The sequence below is a fragment of the Bubalus bubalis genome, chromosome 24 (assembly GCF_019923935.1).
Source record: "Bubalus bubalis isolate 160015118507 breed Murrah chromosome 24, NDDB_SH_1, whole genome shotgun sequence".
In the NCBI taxonomy this organism is placed as follows: Eukaryota; Metazoa; Chordata; class Mammalia; order Artiodactyla; family Bovidae; genus Bubalus; species Bubalus bubalis.
The window spans coordinates 31,306,922-31,325,519 of record NC_059180.1 but is presented as its reverse complement, the minus strand read 5'-3'; the positions used below and the strand labels follow the sequence as shown (position 1 = coordinate 31,325,519).

At 47.0% G+C, this 18,598-nt stretch overlaps 1 protein-coding gene across 11 annotated transcripts in view; it reads left to right on the top strand.

The window, feature by feature from the left end:
• SNX29 (sorting nexin 29) overlaps positions 1-18,598 on the top strand; it is a 586,612-nt gene that overhangs the window by 207,859 nt on the left and 360,155 nt on the right. For all 11 annotated transcript variants that reach the window (XM_044935759.2, XM_045164260.1, XM_045164261.1 and 8 more), the window contains one exon: positions 8,972-9,054. In XM_044935759.2, coding sequence (XP_044791694.2) covers positions 8,972-9,054 — 83 coding nt within the window. The remainder of the gene's footprint in view (positions 1-8,971; positions 9,055-18,598) is intronic.

The following is an 18,598-nucleotide window of genomic DNA, read 5'->3' as shown; positions in this document are numbered from 1 at the left end:
GCCTGCCAGTGCAGGAGACATGGGTTCGATCCCTGGGTCGGGAAGATCCTCTGGAGAAGAAAATGGTAACCCACTCCAGTGTTCTTGCCTGGGAAGAATTGCGTCCTCCTGGACAGAGGAGCCTGGAGGGGTGCAGTCCATGGGGTTGCAAAGAGTTGGACACGATTTAGCGATGAAACAACAACGAACAACAACAATATTCATCACAACAAACAGTGTCCTCTTACAGACGGATAAGCCACGTCAGCCTCTTCACTCTCCCAGTGTCAGCAGGTAATTTGTAACCACTTTCTTTCTGATAACATTCACAACATCCGCATGTGTATGTTTTGAGACTTCGCTTCTTATTCCTGAGCATGGTTTTCCTAGAAGTGGAGCTGTTGGCTCAGAAGATATACAGTTCTTGAGGCTGTTGATTCATATTTAGAAAAAGCTCACCTCGGACCCCCTGTTTCCTTTTGTGAGCTGTCTGCTGATGGGCAGCAGAGGCTTGAGCTATGTAACCCTAGGACAGTCCCTTAACCTCTGAGCAAAGCTGGCAGGTCGGGAGAATCCTGTTTACGTTTGCACAGCAGGCTGACCAACTAGGAGATCCTGCAGACCCATGCGCATCCTCTCTCATTTCCCAGTGGACTCCCTCAAAGGCTTTACGTTTTCAACTTTGTCCTGTTCATTTAATTCCCTGGATTTTTATGATTCCAGCAAGAGACTTTGGAGTTAAAGGACATGGGTTTGAATCTCGGGTGTATTTATGTTGTTTGACTCTCTGGGCCTCAGCTTTCCCATCTGCAAAATGGGCACAGTACAACCAACCTCATGAGGCATTGCTGATGACCCAGCAAGAGCAAGCGTGTGGTTGAAAGGAGAAGGACATGGACTGACTTGGAGAGACTTGAGTGTGAATAGTGGCCCTGATTAGTAGAGCGGTGTGAATTGTTTTTTATTGACCACTGAACCTCTCTGAGCTTCAGTTCCTTCACCTGTAGAAATGCAAGTAATAAAAGTCAGGGACAGTAACCCCTCTCGCAGAGCTGTTGTGTAGACTGAACCAGAGCAGGCCATGTCTGCAACCCCTTGAATGTTCAGAGCCCCTCTCGGAGGTGAGTACTCTTGTGTTGCAGGTTCAATTCAGTCGTTCAGTCGTGTCCGACTCTGCGACCCCGTGAACTGCAGCACGCCAGGCTTCCCTGTCCTTCATCAATTCCTGGAGCCTGCTCAAACTCATGTCCATTGAGTCGGTGATGCCATCCAACCATCTCATCCTCTGTCATCCCCTTCTCCCGCTTTCAATCTTTCCTGGCATCAGGATCTTTTCAAATGAGTCAGCTCTTTGCATCAGGTGGCCAAAGTGTTGGAGTTTCAGCTTCAGCATCAGTCCTTCCATTGAACACCCAGGACTGATCTCCTTTAGGATGGACTGGTTGGATCTCCTTGCAGTCCAAGGGACTCTCAAGAGTCTTCTCCAAAACCACAGTTCAAAAGAGTCAATTTTTCGATGCTCAGCTTTATTTATAGTCCAACTCTCATATCCATACATGACAACTGGAAAAACCATAGCTTTGACTAGATGGACCTTTGGTGGCAAAGTAATGTCTCTGCTTTTTAATATGCTGTCTAGGTTGGTTGTAACTTTTTCAAGGAGTAAGTGTCTTAATTTCATGGCTGCAGTCACCATCTGCAGTGATTTTGGAGCCCCCCAAAATAAAATCTCTCACTGTTTCCATTGTTTACCCATCTCTTTGCCATGAAGTGATGGGACTGGATGCCATAATCTTTGTTTTTTAAATGTTGAGTTTAAGCCAACGTTTTCACTGTCCTCTTTCACTTTTATCAAGAGCTCTTTAGTTCTTCTTCACTTTCTGCCATAAGGGTGGTGTCATTTGCATATCTGAGATTATTGATATTTCTCCAGGTAATCTTGATTCCAGCTTGTGCTTCATCCAGACTGGCATTTCACATGATGTACTCTGTGTATAAGTTAAATAAGCAGGGTGACAATATATAGACTTGACATATTCCTTTTCCAATTTGGAACCAGTCCATTGTTCCATGTCCAGTTCTAACTGTTGCTTCTTGACCTGCATACAGATTTCTCAGGAGGCAGGTAAGGCAGTCTGGTCCAACTCTCACATGTACATTTTCCAGTACATGACTACTGGAAAAACCATAGCTTTGACTAGACAGACTTTTGTCGGCAAAGGAACGTGTCTGCTTTTTAATATGCTGTCTAGGTTTGTCATAACTTTTCTTCCAGGAAGCAAATGTCTTTTAATTTCATGGCTGCAGTCACCATCTGCAGTGATTTTGGAGCCCAAGAAAATAAAATCTGTCACTGTTTCCATTGTTTCCCCATCTATTTGCCATGAAGTGATGGGACTGGATGCCATGATCTTCATTTTTTGAATGTTGAGTTTTAAGCTAGCTTTGTCACTCTCCTCTTTCACTTTCATCAAGAGGCTCTTCAGTTCTTTGCTTTCTCCCATAGGGTGGTGTCATCCTATGGCATTTCTGTCCTTTATTGAGTCCATCTTTGCATGAAATGTTCCCTTGGTATCTCTAATTTTCTTGAAGAGATCACTAGTCTTCCCCATTCTATTGTTTTCCTCTATTTCTGTACATTGTTCACTTAAGCTTTCTTTTCTCTCCTTGCTATTCTTTGGAACTTTACATTCATTTGGGTGTATCTCTCCTTTTTGCCTTTCTTCTTTTCACAGCTATTTGTAAGGCCTCCTCAGACAACCATTTAGCCTTTTTGCATTTTTCTTTGGAATGGTCTTGATCACTGCCTCCTGTACAGTGTCACAAACCTCTAACCATAGTTCTTCAGGGACTCTGTCTATCAGATCTAATCCCTTGAATCTATTTGTCATTTCCACTGTATAATCGTAAGGGATTCGATGTAGGTCATACAAGAACTGTCTAGTGGTTTTCCCTACTTTCTTCAATTTAAGTCTGAATTTGGCAATAAGGTGTTCAGGATCTGAGCCACAGTCAGCTCCCAGTCTTTTGCTGACTGTATAGAGCTTCTTCATCTTTGGCTGCAAAGAATATAAACAGTCTAATTTCGGTATTGACCATCTGGTGATGTCCATGTGTAGAGTCTTGTGTTGTTGAAAGAGCGTGTTTGCTATGACCAGTGCGTTCTCTTTTGGAGAAGGAAATGGCAACCCATTCCAGTGTTGTTGCCTGGAGAATCCCAGGGACGGGGGAGCCTGGTGGGCTGCCGTCTATGGGGTCACACAGAGTCGGACACGACTGAGCGACTTCACTTTCACTTTTCACCTTCATGCATTGGAGGAGGAGGTGGCAACCCACTCCAGTGTCCTTGCCTGGAGAATCCCAGGGACGGGGGAGCCTGGTGGGCTGCCGTCTATGGGGTCGCACAGAGGCGGACACGACTGAAGCGACTTAGCAGCAGCAGCGGCAGTGCAGTCTCTTGACAGAACTCGGTTAGCCGTTGCCCTGCTTCATTCTGTACAGGTAGAAAATGTGTTGCAGGTAGGACACCTGTGTTGCAGGTAGGAAAGCGTATTTCCTATTTTCCATGGAGGGAGCTTCTGAATGAAGTTTTTCCCGTAGGAGGTCTTGGCACTGAGCTGCCTCTTACGTCTTAACTGGCACAGAGGGTTTTCAAGGAGGTGGAAGCATCACAAATGCCCATCTCTGCCATGCCCACCTGGGCAGTGCTTTTCTATCAGAGATATGGTTCTCTTGCTCTAGGATTTCTTTCCCATTCCTAGAGGGCTGTGCCCAGTATGAAAATGCAGCATTTCACAAACTATTCAGATTGAGGAGTTAATAGACGCTCAGTGTACATAAATATATTGAGGGCTCTGAGAAGCCCTGGGGAGGAGGGGGAGGGAGACAGAACTTTTCTAATGTTTCTAAACATCTTTAACTCTGTTCTCCCGTCTGTCTGTCTTGGAGTATGTTGTCATCCCTGGGAATACAATTTGGAAAGGACTCTGTAAGCAAAGGTCTTCTCCTTACACACTTATTTTCTCTAAAGCAAAGATCTGTCACTGCCCTCGTGGTCTTTGCCACGTGGTGTACTGCCCGTTACTAATTCCATAGTATTTATTGTGCAATCCATTCACTTTTAAAAACTTTTACATGCCTTTCCAAAGGGTTCTTTACATCAGGGGTTCCCAACCTCTGGGACCTAACGCCTGATGATCTGAGATGGAGCAGATGTAAATAATAGTAGAAATAAGTGCACAAATAAATGTAATGCACTAGAACCATCCCGAAACCATTCCTCACCCTCTGGTCCATGGAGAAACTCTTTTCACAAAACCGGTCCCTGGTGCCAAAAAGCTTGGGGACTGCTGCTGCTCTGTATCATTTATGTACCATACGTGGAAAACTGGTGTTTTTGAAACATACCGGAAGAATTGCCTGGTGTTAAAATACGAACAGTTTGGTGAAGCCCGCAGCCGATCTCCAGGATGTACCAGCTTTGGGAGATTCTGTTCTAGTTCATCCTCTGTGTTTTTTTTTTCCTTTCCCTGAACTGTGAGGAAGTTGTATCCCACCCCCACCCCTGCTTCAGAGTGGAAAGAACTGGGTGGTTACTAAAGAGGCGGCAGGGAGGGGGGTGTCTTCAGGTTTCTCTTCCCTTTCACAGGATGCACTTCATCATTGACCCATCCTGTCATCTCATGAGGTGGCAGACGAAACGGCATTCTTATATGATCATCAGGATCGATACATTCTGTATGCTTCCTTTGTCTACAGATTAAAGTTGTATTGCGTGTTGATTGCCCAGTCATGTCTGACTCTTTGCGACCCCAGGGACTGTAGCCTACCAGGCTCTTCTGTTCATGGGATTCTCTGGGCAAGAACACTGGAGTGCGTTGCCATTTCCTCCTCCAGGGGATCTTGCCAACCCAAGGATCGAACCTAGGTCTCCTGCATTGCAGGCAGATTCTTAACTGTCTGAAACATCAGGGAAGTCCAGAGTTCTATTGGCTGGTTGCAAATTAGGCATTCAGAGCCTAGGAATTATTTTCTCGGGCCATTGACTTGTTAGGTGTCTATTTGTTTATTTTTTTGGCTGCATCAGGTCTTAGCTGTGGTGCACGGCTTCTCTAGTTGTAGCGAGGGGCTCAGTAGTGGTACTAGGGCAGCTCCTGCCCCCAGACCCTCTTGTCTTATTTGGGTTACTCAAGTCTCGTCTGTCTGCCTGCTGTGGTCATCTGAGCCTGAATCTCATCTTCAGGTTGTTATGAACGTCAGTTAAAACACTGGGCTGGATAGAACCACATGCATGATGTGACCGTGTCAGTGTCCTGGATTTGCCATCAGAGCATAGTTACAGAAGGTGTGACCCCTGGGGGAGGCTGGGCCGAGGGTATACAGGACCTCTCAGTAATGTCTTTGCAACTTTCTGGGTCTATAAGTACTTCAAAATAAAAATTGAAACAAAGGCCTCATCTTTCCCGGGGTCCGTAGCTAGTTGCCTCTCTGGGGCAGCCAGTGGGTCCTCCCGATGTTCGTGTTTGTGTCGGGAGCAGTTCTACTGGCCTGACAGTGTTCCTTTCCCACAGAAGGCAAACAAGTTCATTGAGGCAAAGTTGGCTGGGATGAATTTATGGTTCCTAAAGCTGCCCATCTATAGTGTATTCTCCATGACATCTCATCATTTTGATGAAAGTTGGATTTGTATTAAAGGTCTTGATCTTCCCCTGTTAGGTCGGTCTCTCTTGTGTCATGCAGGAGCTTTAGTTGGGGCATGCTAACTCTGAGTTGCGGCAGGTGGGATCTAGTTCCCTGACCAGGGATCGAACCCAGGCCTGTTGCATTGGGAGTGCGGAGTCTTAGCCTCTGGACCACCATAGAAGCCTTAATATTTAGATAGTGTTAAGATGTTAACAGATGCCTCCAAACCAGAAGAAAAGCAGCCTTTTGAACATTTCAGTGCTGGCTGCAGAATTGACAGCTAGGCAGCTGAGGGTGGGCCTGGATGGTGTGCTTGGGCAAACTGAGGCTTGACAGCCCAACCCAACTCACCAGTGCTGGGCCTGAGTAAACCTACCTCTTCTTGCCTCTTGCCCAACATTCTGAACGTATCATTGTTAAATTAGGCCATTTGTTGTTCAACCTAAGTCTTGTCTGACTCCTTGCAGCCCCATGGACTGCAGTTCACCAGGCTTCCCTGTTCTCCATTATCTCCTGGAGTTTTCTCAGGCTCATGTTCACTGAGTAGATGATGCCATCTAACCATCTCATCCTCTGTTGCTCACTTCTCCTCCTGCCCTCAATCTTTCCCAGCATCAGGGTCTTTTGTAATGAGTCGGCTCTTCACATCAGGTGGCCAAAATATTGGATCAGTCTTTCCAATGAATATGTAGGACTGATTTCCTTTAGGAGTGACTGATTTGATATCCTTGAAGTCCAAGGGACCCTTGAGAGTCTTCTCCAGCACTGCAGACCATACAGAGATGCATAGCAATCTCTTTCTGTCCCTTATTTTCAGCTATGTGCTTGGAATTCACACGAGGGGATTAGGAGTAAGCTGGATGAATGACAAGAGCTGGCGAGGGGATCCAGGAAAAGCAGCTGTGTCAGCATGTCCGTTGGGCAGTGTTTTCCTGCCCGCAGATCTCGAGATTCCTTAGTTGTTTATTAGCTTCAGACCCTGGCTCTTTGTATCACAGAGAAAGTGCAGCTGCCAATAGAAACATTTGTGACAGGCTGTCTAGGAGGAGGACGATAATTAAGGAACTCCTTCATGTCGGACTTTCTTCCTAAGTTTCTGAGATGAAACTTGGTGACACCTCAGTATATGGTCATGTCTGCAGTTGGTACTTGTGTTCTTTCTGCCAAAATACAGTGCAGAAAAGCACAATGCCAAATGCCATCTCTGTGGGCTGAGGTATAATAAGATGTGTCAGAAACAGAGTCAGTGATTTGCAGTCTGCAGTTTGGCAGTCTGCAGTTTTTCCACTGAGCATATATGTGGCATATTATTACCAAGGAATGGCATCTCCATCCATAAATAGATGGAATCAGAAGCTTACCTTGGTGAATTGTTAAATGAGACAAACCAGTTGTAGAAAAATTTATAGCAGGACCCGGTTGCATAAAGTAAACTCTGAGTGTATCAGGTTTGTAGTGACTCTGTGAGCATGGAGGAGACATGAAATGTGTGTACCAGATGTTTAATGGTGGTTGCCATGGAGAAGGATGTGTGGGACAGTAAACAGAGGGAAAAAGTCTTCAAACAGAAAAATTTTGAGGCGTGTGAAATTGTGTTTCACCTGTGAATAATTATATTCAGTGATGTATGTATGTGTGCATGCTCAGGCGAGCGTTGATAGGATGAAAGTAAAAATGTTGTTATTCATTTGCTCAGTTGTGTCCAGCTCTTTGTGACCCCAGAGACTGCAGCATATCCCTGTCCTTCACCATCTCCCGGACCTTGCTCAAACTCACATCCATCGAGTCGGTGATGCCGTCAAACCGTCTCATCCTCTGTCGTCTGTTTGTCCTCCCGCCTTCTGTCTTTCCCAGCATCAGGGTCTTGTCCAGTGAGTCTGCTTTTCACATCAGGTGGTCAAAGTATTGGAGCTTCAGCTTTAGCATCAGTCCTTCCAATGAATATTCAGGGTTTGATTTCCTTTAGGATTGACTGCTTTGATCTCCTTGCTGGTAAGAGACTCTCAAGAGTCTTAAGAAGTTAGTGAGATTTATTTCGAGGATTTTTAGTGGAATTTTTACATTCCTTCTTAAATGTGTTCTGATTGAGTATTTTGCAATGAGTGTTTTATTTTTTATAATCATAAGAGATACCCAATCGTTTTCATCGTAAGGCAATATTCCAGCATGTGTAAGAACACTCAGGCTTAAAACCTTGTGGGATAGGGAATGTGTAGAAGCAGAAAGTGTGGAAGAGGCATTTGTCTCTGGGGCTGAGGTAAGAAACCAGTTTGAAATCCCAAGAGAGACAGAGAAGCGCTCATTGGGGCCTTGGAGACATAGACGTGGGTTTGTATCCAGACTCGGTGTCTTACATATGACCTTGGCGTTGGCCATGTGACCGTCTCCATGCCCCAGCTCCTCTCCTGCAGAACGAGGAGGGCATTACAGGGTCACTGCACCTGACATATTGTTAGGTACTTCAGAAGCATGCTTCCATTGAATGAAGAGTGGATGAATGTATGTATGCGTGCTTGATTCACTGAGGTCACACATGTAAAGTCTGAACTATGTAGTAAATTCTTAACAGATGGTATTTTTCTCTCCTGACTTTCATGTCCTAGTCCTCAGCCAGGGTACCTGAGGAGTGAATTCAGTGGAGTGGGATCTTGTCATTGCCCGAGTTTCAAGTTCCATCCTACAGTCTCACCTGGGGAGAGGGGTGAGGCAGGTGGACTCAGTTAACTGATTTTCGTCATTGTACCACACTTTGCTCATCTGTAAAATGGGTGGTGTTGTGCTAATATGTACCTTGGAAGGTTTGAATGAGATAATAAAGGCTTCATGTGATGCCTGGCAAATAATGTTTAATACGTGTTCAGTCACTCAGTCGTGTCCGAATACATGTAGTAGTTACTAAAAACACTGAGTGTTCCCCAAGTAAACAATAGCTAGTATGTGTTTGTGTAAATGGACATACTGTAAATTTGTCTATTTTTACAGTTTCTGTAAATACTAGAGTGCCTGACACAGTCGGCACCTAACAGGTTGTTAGATTCAAATAACCTGAGGACCACACATGCCAGCATCCTGAATTTGTGGGTGCTGAAACCAATTAGCACTTATTTCCACCATGAATGAGTGGTTCTTGACGGTGTTACACAAATGTGCCCTCGCTAACCTTGTCTTTTCCAGCAAAGATCTCTAAAACAGAATACATTAATATTTACCAGATGCACACTGTGTATTTTCCTTACGCAGATTTTCTTCCTTCTTTGGGTCTAAGTTGCCAATTTTAAAATACATTTTTCTGACATTCTTGTGCCCACAGAGAAAATGAAGTGCTCAAAGTGCAACTGAAGAAATACGTAGGCGCTGTCCAGATGCTGAAAAGAGAAGGTCAAACAGCCGAAGGTGAGGGGCAGAGGGAACCCGAGGGGGGCGGGGGCTGCACCTTTTCATCTTGATCACCCCTGTGCCTGGCCCGGCAGACGCTCAGCATGGGAGGAATACACCTGCAGATGAGTTAGAAAAACGGTGCTGCTTAGGATCCCGGAAAATTAATTAGATGAAAGACCCTGCTCTTCATTCTTGCAAAAGTAAGACTTACTTGCTAGACTGTTAGCAATCATTGTATCAGTTTGTGCAGTTAGGGAATTTTTATGACTAGTCTTAAGATATTTACAAGGTGGTGAACCTGTAGCATGATTAAGTCATGTCAGGCCATGGGTGAAAGCAACAGAATGCCAAAGTGGCGGAGAATCAATGGGGTTAGGCTGATCAGGCTCCAACCCCAGCTCCAGTTCTGTTTCCTAATCTCTCTGTACCTCAGTTTTCTCATCTATAAAATGGGGGAAGTTGGCAGCACCTGCCTCATGAGGCAATCCATGTAGACGTCTTAGCATAACGCCTACCAGAGAGGGAGTACTGAGTAGATTTGTTATTCAGTCACTAAGTCTTGTCGAACTCTTTGCGACCCCACGGGTGGCAGCGTACCAGGCTTCCCTGTCCTTCACCATCTCCTGGAGCTTGCTCAAACTCGTGTCCGTTGAGTCAGTGATGCCATCCAACCATCTCATTCTGTTGTCCCCTTTTCTTCCTGCCCTCAATCTTTCCCAGCATTAAAATCCTTTCCAATGAGTCAGTCCTTCACATCAAGTGGCCAAAGTGTTGGAGCTTCAGCATCAGCCCTTCCAATGAATGTTCAGGGTTGATTTCCTTTAGGATTGACTGGTTTGATCTCCTTGCTGTCCAAGGAACTCTCAAGTCTGCTCCAGCACCACAATTTGAAAGCATCAATTCTTCGGCACTTAGCTTTCTTTATAGTCCAACTCTCACATCTGCACATGACTACTGGAGTAGATTTTAGCTGCAAATAATAATATTCTTGATCAGAAATACAAGTAGATAGAGAAGTGATCACCTGGGCAAGATCCCACCAAATAAGGTGGCCCTGTATGCTTCCTCCTGTGCAGTTTGGCTGCACTTTAACTGTCATGACTCTGCTGAAATGTTTCTTAGGTCAACCTGCAGACAGGGTATTTAGCTTTGGCTGAAGTGTCTTGCAACCTTCACCCAACTGACCAGAACAAGATTTTCTTATACAAAAACAAGCCCTTGGAGTGTGGACATTTTAACAGAGGGGAGTATGCTCCATGCTCACAGGTCTTGGGAGTCAGCCAGTCCTGAATTTGAGTTCAGGCGCATCCTCCATAACTTGACCTCTTGGAGTTACTTAGCCATCTGAAAGAGGAAACGCCACACCAGTGTTAGGGGAAATCACACGAGTGGCACGAGGGTTATCGTGGGGATTTACCAAAACAGTGAATGCAAAGCCTTCATTCATATGGCACCCAGTGTATAGTTGGTATCCAGTACATGTAGTCATTTTTCTGTGTCATAGAGACAGGAGTATAATATGAGTGTGATTTGCATAGTAATATCATAAAAGACTGGAATTTTTTTGAGTGTTTGTATTTACTATGGTCTCCATTTGATGAGGTTCAACACGTTGATTTTCTTTTTGCTTTTCCTTGATAGCATGCCTTGCTTTCTTCATCACTAGTTTGTAACTGCCACCAGTCTGGCGGTTATCACTGCAGCATTAATCTTGTCTTTCTCAGGGGGACCATCACCCTTTCCACACAGATACTGCTCGTGTGGCCCGGACTCCATCTCATTACACTGGGTTGTGTCTGCGTTGGCCTTGTGACTCCTCACTTCTCATCTCTGTTTCCCCAGCACCTGGCTTTTGTAGCCATTCATTTCATTCACTGCATGTTTTGAATGAGTAGTTTAGCCCTTTATCCTTCCCAAGCAAGTTCAAGTCTATTCACATTTGACTCAGTAATCCCGGGATGAGTAGGTGTTTCCCCTGTGTTTTAAAATATTCGTTATTAGAGGTTCAGGAGAGCTTAAACGTCTTGTCTGTGGCTTTGGGGTGGGAATGAACTCAGGTCATTTCCTTCTAAATCCCTGAGTCTTTGCCTTACGAACTTGCTGAACTAGTGTTCAGAGGCCTTTCCTGAGGAGCCACGTGCCTGTGCCTCATCTCCGGGGATCACGGCACGGGGCCGGGGGCTCTCGATTTGCACGTTTAGATGTGTGACTCTCATGCAGGTGGCCGTGGACTATGCCACCACTGTTTCTGAAATCTATACTCTGCCCTCACAGGAATTTAATTTAATCCTGTAAGAAAATTAAATGTGGGGTGGGGAGTACCACTGGGCTTGAATTTGGTTTAAAATCTGCAATACTATATAGTACATTTCTGAGTAGGAGCATTTTCGGAATGAGTCGTCCCCCCCCAGCCCCCCAAAACAGAAGCTACAACATAGAGAAGGGTTTCTCTCCACAGCCAAAGTCAATTTTCCTAAGACCAGCTTGAATGTGCTAAGCCAGAGCAGGGTTTGTGATACCCCTTAAGTGGAACAGAACAGAGAGGATGAAGCATACTTTGTCACTCGTTCATAGTCCTTTTGTTGTTTGTTGTTCAGTTGCTGAGTTCAGTTCAGTCACTCAGTTGTGTCCAACTCTTTGGGACCCCATGGACTGCAGCACGCCAGGCCTCCTTGTCCATCACCAACTTCTGGAGTTTACCCAAACTCATGTCCATTGAGTTGGTGATGCCATCCCACCATCTCATCCTCTGTCATCCCCTTCTCCTCCTGACTTCGGTCTTTCCCACCATTAGGGTCTTTTCCAATGGGTCCGTTCTTGGCATCAGGTGGCCAAAGGATTGGAGTTTCAGCTTCATCATCAGTCCTTCAAATGAATATTCAGGACTGATTTCCTTTAGTATTGACTGGTTTGTTTTCCCTGCAGTCCAAGAGAGACTCTCAAGAGTCTTCTCCAACACCACAATTAGGAAGCATCAGTTTTTCAGCACTCAGCCTTCTTTATGGCCCAACTCTAACATCCGCACATGACTACTGGAAAAACCATAGCTTTGACTATCCAGAACTTCATCGGCAAAGTCCCTTTTGCAGTCCCTTACCACTCTGTTTTCACCAGGTCAGAGAAGACCATCTGCCATATCTGGGAGTCATCCTGGGTGGAAGGTCTTTATGAAAGTCCTTCAGTGCAGGCACGAACTGAGTGATGCCCTTCTCTTCCTTGCTTAAGTCCTGCATTTTATTCTTTCTTCCACTTAAGTAAAATTTGTGAGCACCAGCTAACATGCCAGACACCAGCAAGCAGCCTGATTAGAAGATGTGCTTTCAGAAATTGTGCTCTGGCCTTTCCAGAGCCTTTACCTAATTTTCAAGTGATGTCATCTACTCAGAGAAATTGGGGCTCACTCCTCAACCCCAGCCAGCTGCTGACTCAGTTTGTTGAAAGCTATGGCATATGTGCCCTGGCCAGGTTGGGGTGCCCTTGTCAGGCTGTGGTATCTTGGGGGTGTCCTGGACAGGCTGGGGTGGGGGACTTGGTATTTCCGGGGAGCTGGGGACAAGGGGTAGGGAGAGGTTGGCCAGGGAGAGTCTTTTCTGATCCAGGATTTGCATGGCTCCTGATGTTAGGTGGACATAGCGGTGTGGACCAGCTTCTCAAATTCTAGGTGAGAGTTCAGAGTGCTTTTTCCACAAGAGAATCCTTTTAGGTTGAGGCTATAAAGCTTTTTCTTTTTTTAAAATCATTTGGACAACAAATTGTTTGTCAAACTGAGCTCATCAGTAGGGAAAAGGGTGAGAAATCATTGAAGCCCCAAATGCCTTTAGGATTGAGTAGATGGCTGAGGGCTATGTTGGGATTGTTCTATTCATTGTTGTTCTGGGAAGTGCCTTCAAGATGAAGAAAAAAAAATCAACTTAAAATGGACCTTTAGAATAGATTGTTGACAATGTTTAAGAGGTCAGTCGGTAACTTTATTTCAATTCTGAGGTTATCATGACTGTTCTTCCCCCTCAAGTTCTTTATGAAACATTGATGTAGGCATCTGACAAAAGTGTTCCAAATGATGTCTTTATTACTGACAGTTGGTTGGAAACTCCAGCTTGACTGAAGCTAGAATCACACTCCCCAGTGCATTGTTCTCCCAACTGTAGACCCTGGGACCCCCTTGTGAGGTGTTGTTGGGTCTGCTGAATGATGCCCACCCAGTGGGGACCAAGGAGGAGGACGATCCAGGGGGGCGTTCTCTGTTTACCGCAGCATCTCTGTTTGACTGAGGCTCTCACAGTCATGTAGGAGGTGGGGAGTGAGGCTGAGAGTGTGTTAATGGGGGATGTCTTCTCGTGGACATATGGCCCAAGGTGGGGGCCCTTTGGTAAGACCTGTGGTGACTGCAGATCTTTCTGGGTGCCTCCTGAGGGAGACGCCAGCAGCAGGGCTGGGTCAGCAGCGTCGTTCCCTGGGTAGGCATCTCCTCCATCACACCTGACCTTCTGGGGAAAGGCTCTGTCAACAGAAGGAACGCTTGTTTCAGCTGTCGCTGTGACCTTTATCCCCAAAGGATCATCGCATCCTAGTCCGTGTACATGTACCCAGCAAAATAGTGGTCATGGCCAAAGCGTTTGGGAATCACTGTGCATTCCACATTCTTCTTGCTCATCGTAATTGACATTAGTGGACGAGGGACCCCTGTGCCAAAGACTCTGAGGACTTCCCCAGGGCACCTGACTTAGAGGCCATGTAAGTTTCTTCCTCTGTAAAATGGGAACTGTAGCAATACCTTCCTCATAGGGTTTTGGGGGAAGAAGGGATAAATTAGTGTGTGGAAAGCACTTAGAATAATGTCTGATATGTAGCAGCCACTCAGTAAATATGACAGTTATTGTTATTACTATTTTTACTGTCTCACTTTCTCTCTCATGGCCCCTTTGAACACTTGTAAAATTAGGATTGATTAAAATAGTATATATACTTCATAGGTTGTTGTGAGGATTAGCTGTTAAGAGGTGTAATTCAGATAACATGCTGGGATCTAAAAAATGCTGGGGTGGGTGGAATGTCAGGCCTCCAAAGATGTCTGTGTCCTGATCCCTGGAATCCGTGCCCATACCACCTTCCATGGTGAAAGAGACTTTAGTTGTTGTTCAGTTGCTCAGTCATGTCTGACTCTTGTGACCCCATGGACCGCAGCCTGTCAGGCTCCTCTGTCCATGGGATTCTCCAGGCAAGAATACTGGAGTGGGTTGCCATTCCTCCTCCAGGGAATCTTCCCAACCCAGGGATCAAACCCACATCCCTTGCATTGGCAGGCGGATGCTTTACCACTGAGTTACCAGGGAAGCCAGAAAGAGATTTTTCAGATGTGATTAATATAAGGCTTTTGACAGGCAAAAGGAGAAGAAGGCAACAGAGGATTAGATGGTTAGATGGCATCACTGACTCAATGGATGTGAATTTGAGCAAACTCCAGGAGACAGTGAAGGACAGAGGAGCCTGGCGTGCTGCAGTCCATGGGGTTGCAGAGTCAGATACGACTTAGTGATTGAACAACAACTGCAGTGTTGCGTATGCATTTGGGGAGTCTGGGTTCTCTGAGCGCCCCATGGTGGGGGTGGGGCTGGTCTCATGGAGGTCTTAGCTGCAGAGCAGCCCCTTGGTGGGTGTTGGGCTTCTCCTGGGCTTTCCCAAGGAGCATTTGCCCGTGAGTTGGAGGTGGTTCTCAGTACCAAGGAAGAGGTTCTACAGGGGCAGCTGAACATAGGATTCCAGACACGCCCGTGTCCTCCTGTGTCACATGGCTTGGGCCACCGTCCCCGGCTGGCGTGGTGGCCGTCTCTGGCCTTGTGGTTTCAGGTCGCCTGTGCTCCAGCTTCTCTGGGCCCAGTGTCCTCACTCAGGGTCAGCCCTGTGATGTCGATGAGGCCCTACCCTCCCTCCTGCCCTTGACCTCAGCCGACTGGCTCCAGCTGGGCGTCAGGGCTGTACTGGGCTGTCACGAGGAGTTCTTCCTTTCCCGTCAGGCCTGGAAGGCTGGAGCCGCTGTAGTTACCTTGTCTCCGAGTGGAGCCTGAGTGTGAGGCCGTCGCACGGGGAGAGGAGCTGAGCTGAGAGGCAGAGAGGCACTGGGGGGATCGATCGTGTCCTTTGAAACCCTGAATCCAGCCGTCCTGATGTGATGGTTCAGCCCTAAACGTACTGTTAACAAGAGCGATAATTCACTAGCCTCCCTGCCACTGTTTTCAAGCTTGGGTGGGGCTTCCATAGCTTGGATGCATGCGTGCTCAGTTGGGTCTGGCGCTTTGAGAACCCATGGGCTGTAGCTCGCTAGATCCCTCTGTCCATGAACTTCTCCAGGCACGAATACTTGAGCAGGTTGCCGTTTCCTCCTCCAGGGGATCTTCCTGACCCAGGGAGAGAACCCTCGATTCCTGTGTCTCCTGCACTGGTAATCAAATTCTTTACCACTGAGCCACCTGGGAAGTGCGGTCATGGCAAACTGCTCTTTCCTGGATGCAGGGTCTGTTCGGTCTTCAGGGGGAGCTGTCGTTTCTCTGAAGCCTGTCTTTCCTAACCTGCAGTGTCTGTAGGTTGTGAGGTCCTTCCTTCTGGCCCCCTCCTCTCATGAGGTCCCCTCCACCAGAATCGTCTGTCCTGGCCTCCATAGTCCTATCCTGTGGTGATGGATTTTAAGGCTGCAAGCTCTTGTTGGCATCGCCGTTTAATTCATCAGCCACAGGCTCAGGGGCAGAGGGAGAAGCAAAGGCCTGTTGCTGGTGGCAATCAGAGTAATCGGCAGTGAGAGCAGACGATCTGGGGGAGGAACTTGATGGATGAGGGAGGCTTGGGAGCAGTTTTAAAAGTTTAAGAAACAAAAGAAGTTTAAAAAAAAAAAAAAAAACGAAGTTGTCAGCCCGTGTCCTGTGTCGTGTCTCTGCCTGCATGTGACTCGCCCAGTGACCCCTCGCTTCCACGCCTGCATGTGTTCCATGTCCTCCTCGAGGTCTTACTTCCCCTGGGCTCTGGAAAGTGGGGCGGGACCGTGGAGAAGCCTGGTCCTGTGAAGACGCAGGGTCGAGGGCGAGAGGATTCATGGAGCTTGTGGGTTTCAGGGTGCGTGTGGCGCCGTGGGACCTTTCAACCTGCATCTTCCCTCAGGGACTGCAGGCACTGGGGTGTCTTCCTTGGTGGCCACATATTCTCGCCCCCAGTGTGCACACAGGCAGAGAGGTCTTCGTTTGAGGCAGGCTGCTTTGGTTGCAAGGGAAGCAAGCTCGGGAGTTGTGTGTGTGTGTCTGGTTCTAGCGCGATCAGCACTGGACTTCGTGGAGACTCTGCTAAGATCTCATCACTCTGCTGTTTAAAACTCAATCCAAACTTTAAAAAAAAAATTATTTTTGGTGGTGCTGGGTCTTTGTTGCAGCCTGCAGGGGCTTCCTCTAGCTGTGGACCACAGGCTTTAGAGCATGTAGGCTTAGTAGTTGTGGCACGTGGTCTTCGTTGCCCTGCAGGATGTGGGGTCTTAGTTCCCCGACCAGGGCTCAAACCCGTGCCCCCTGCAGTAAAGCACAGAGCCTTAACCGCTGGACCACCGGGGAAGTCCAGTCTGCACTTCATGATGAGGGCCTGCAGTGCTCGGTGTGATCGGCTCTTCCCTACTTCCCAGCCCCGTCTCCTCCCGCCCTCTCCTGGCCCGGCCACACTGGCCTTACCAAGTAACACCTCCGGACCTTGGCTGTTGCTCTCCTTCCGGAATGCTTCTCCCTCATCTCTGAAAGGCTGGTCCTGCCTCGTCAGGCAGGCCCTGTTCAGGTGTCACCTCCCCAGCCACCCCGCCTCTCCTTCCTTCGTCCCGTCACTTCCTTGATCTCCGTCACAGCACCTTTATGAGCACCTCAGCGTGTCTCGATTGTCTGTTCCCTTCCTTGTTCACTGTCCATGTTCCGCCCTGCAGTGTACCGTTCAAGGAGCAGAGACCTTGCCTGTTCTTCCCTCTGCTGTGTTCAGAGGGCCCCGCACAGGCTTCACCCAAGGGATGCGCTCCGTAAATATTTTTTTTAAAAATAATTTATTCTTTAATTGGAGGAATATTGCTTTACAATGTTGTGTTGGTTTCTGCCATACAATGAATGCAATTCAGCCATAATTATACATACATCGCCCCCCTCCTTAGCCTCCCTCCCCTCCTCCCATCCCTCTGGGTCATCACGGAGCACCAGGCTGGGCTGCCTGTGTTATATAGCAGCTTCTCACCAGCTGTCTGTTTTGCTCATGGTAATGTAGGTATGTTGATGCTGCCTTCTCCATTCATCTCTCTCCTTCCCCTGCTGTGTCGTCAAGTCCATTATTTATATCTGTGTCTCCATTGCTTCCCTACAAATAAGTTCATCAGTGTCATTTTTCTAGATTCAGTAGATAGGCATTGTTGTTGTTTGGTCGCTCAGTCATGTCTGATGCTTTTGTGACCGCATGGACTGTAGCCTGCCAAGCTCCTCCACCTGTGGGATTCTCTAGGCAAGAATACTGGAGTGGGTTGCCATTTCCTTCTCCAGATACATGCATTAATATACAATATTTGCTTTTCTCTTTCTGACTTAATTCACTCTGTATAACAGGCTCTAGGTTCATCCACCTCACTAAAACTGACTCAAATTCATTCTTTATTTTTTTTTATGGCTGAGTCATATTGCATTGTGTATATGCACCACATCTTCTCTATCCATTCCTCTGTCAGAGGCCATCTAGGCTGCTTCCATGTCCTAACTGTTGTAAACGGTGCTGCTGTGGACCCTGGGGTGCATGTGTCTTTCTCAGTCATGGTCTTCTCAGGGTATATGCTCAGGAGTGGGATTGCTGGGTCATATAGTAGTTTTATTCCTAGTTTTTTGAGGAATCTCCATACCCGTCTCCATAGTGGCTGTCTCAATTTGTATTCCCACCAACAGGGCAGGAGGGTTCCCTTTTTTCCACGTCCTTTCCAGCATTCATTGTTTATAGATTTTTTTGATGATGGGCTTTCTGACTGGTGTGAGGTGATATCTCATTGTAGTTTTGATTTGCATTTCTCTAATAATGAGCAATGTTAAGGATGTTCTCATGTATTTGTTGGCCATCTTCCATAAATGTTCATAACACGAATGATTAGAAATGAATAGAAATCCAGGAGGAGTTGTTGTAGAACCTGATTGAAAACTCACAGCAATTAGGGAGAGCTCAGCAGTGGGCGGGGGAAGGCAATGGCACCCCACTCCAGTACTCTTGTCTGGAAACTCCCATGGACAGAGGAGCCTGGTAGGCTGCAGTCCATGGGGTCGCTAAGAGTCAGACACAACTGAGCGACTTCACTTTCACTTTTCACTTTCATGCATTGGAGAAGGAAATGGCAACCCACTCCAGTGTTCTTGCCTGGGGAATCCCAGGGACGGGGGAGCCTGATAGGCTGCCATTTTTGGGGTCGCACAGAGTGGGACACGACTGAAGCGACTTAGCAGCAGCAGCGGTGGGCGGGGTCGTGGGTCTTCATTCTAAGGTCACTGGTAGCATGCTGTACCACATGTAACTGCATTTT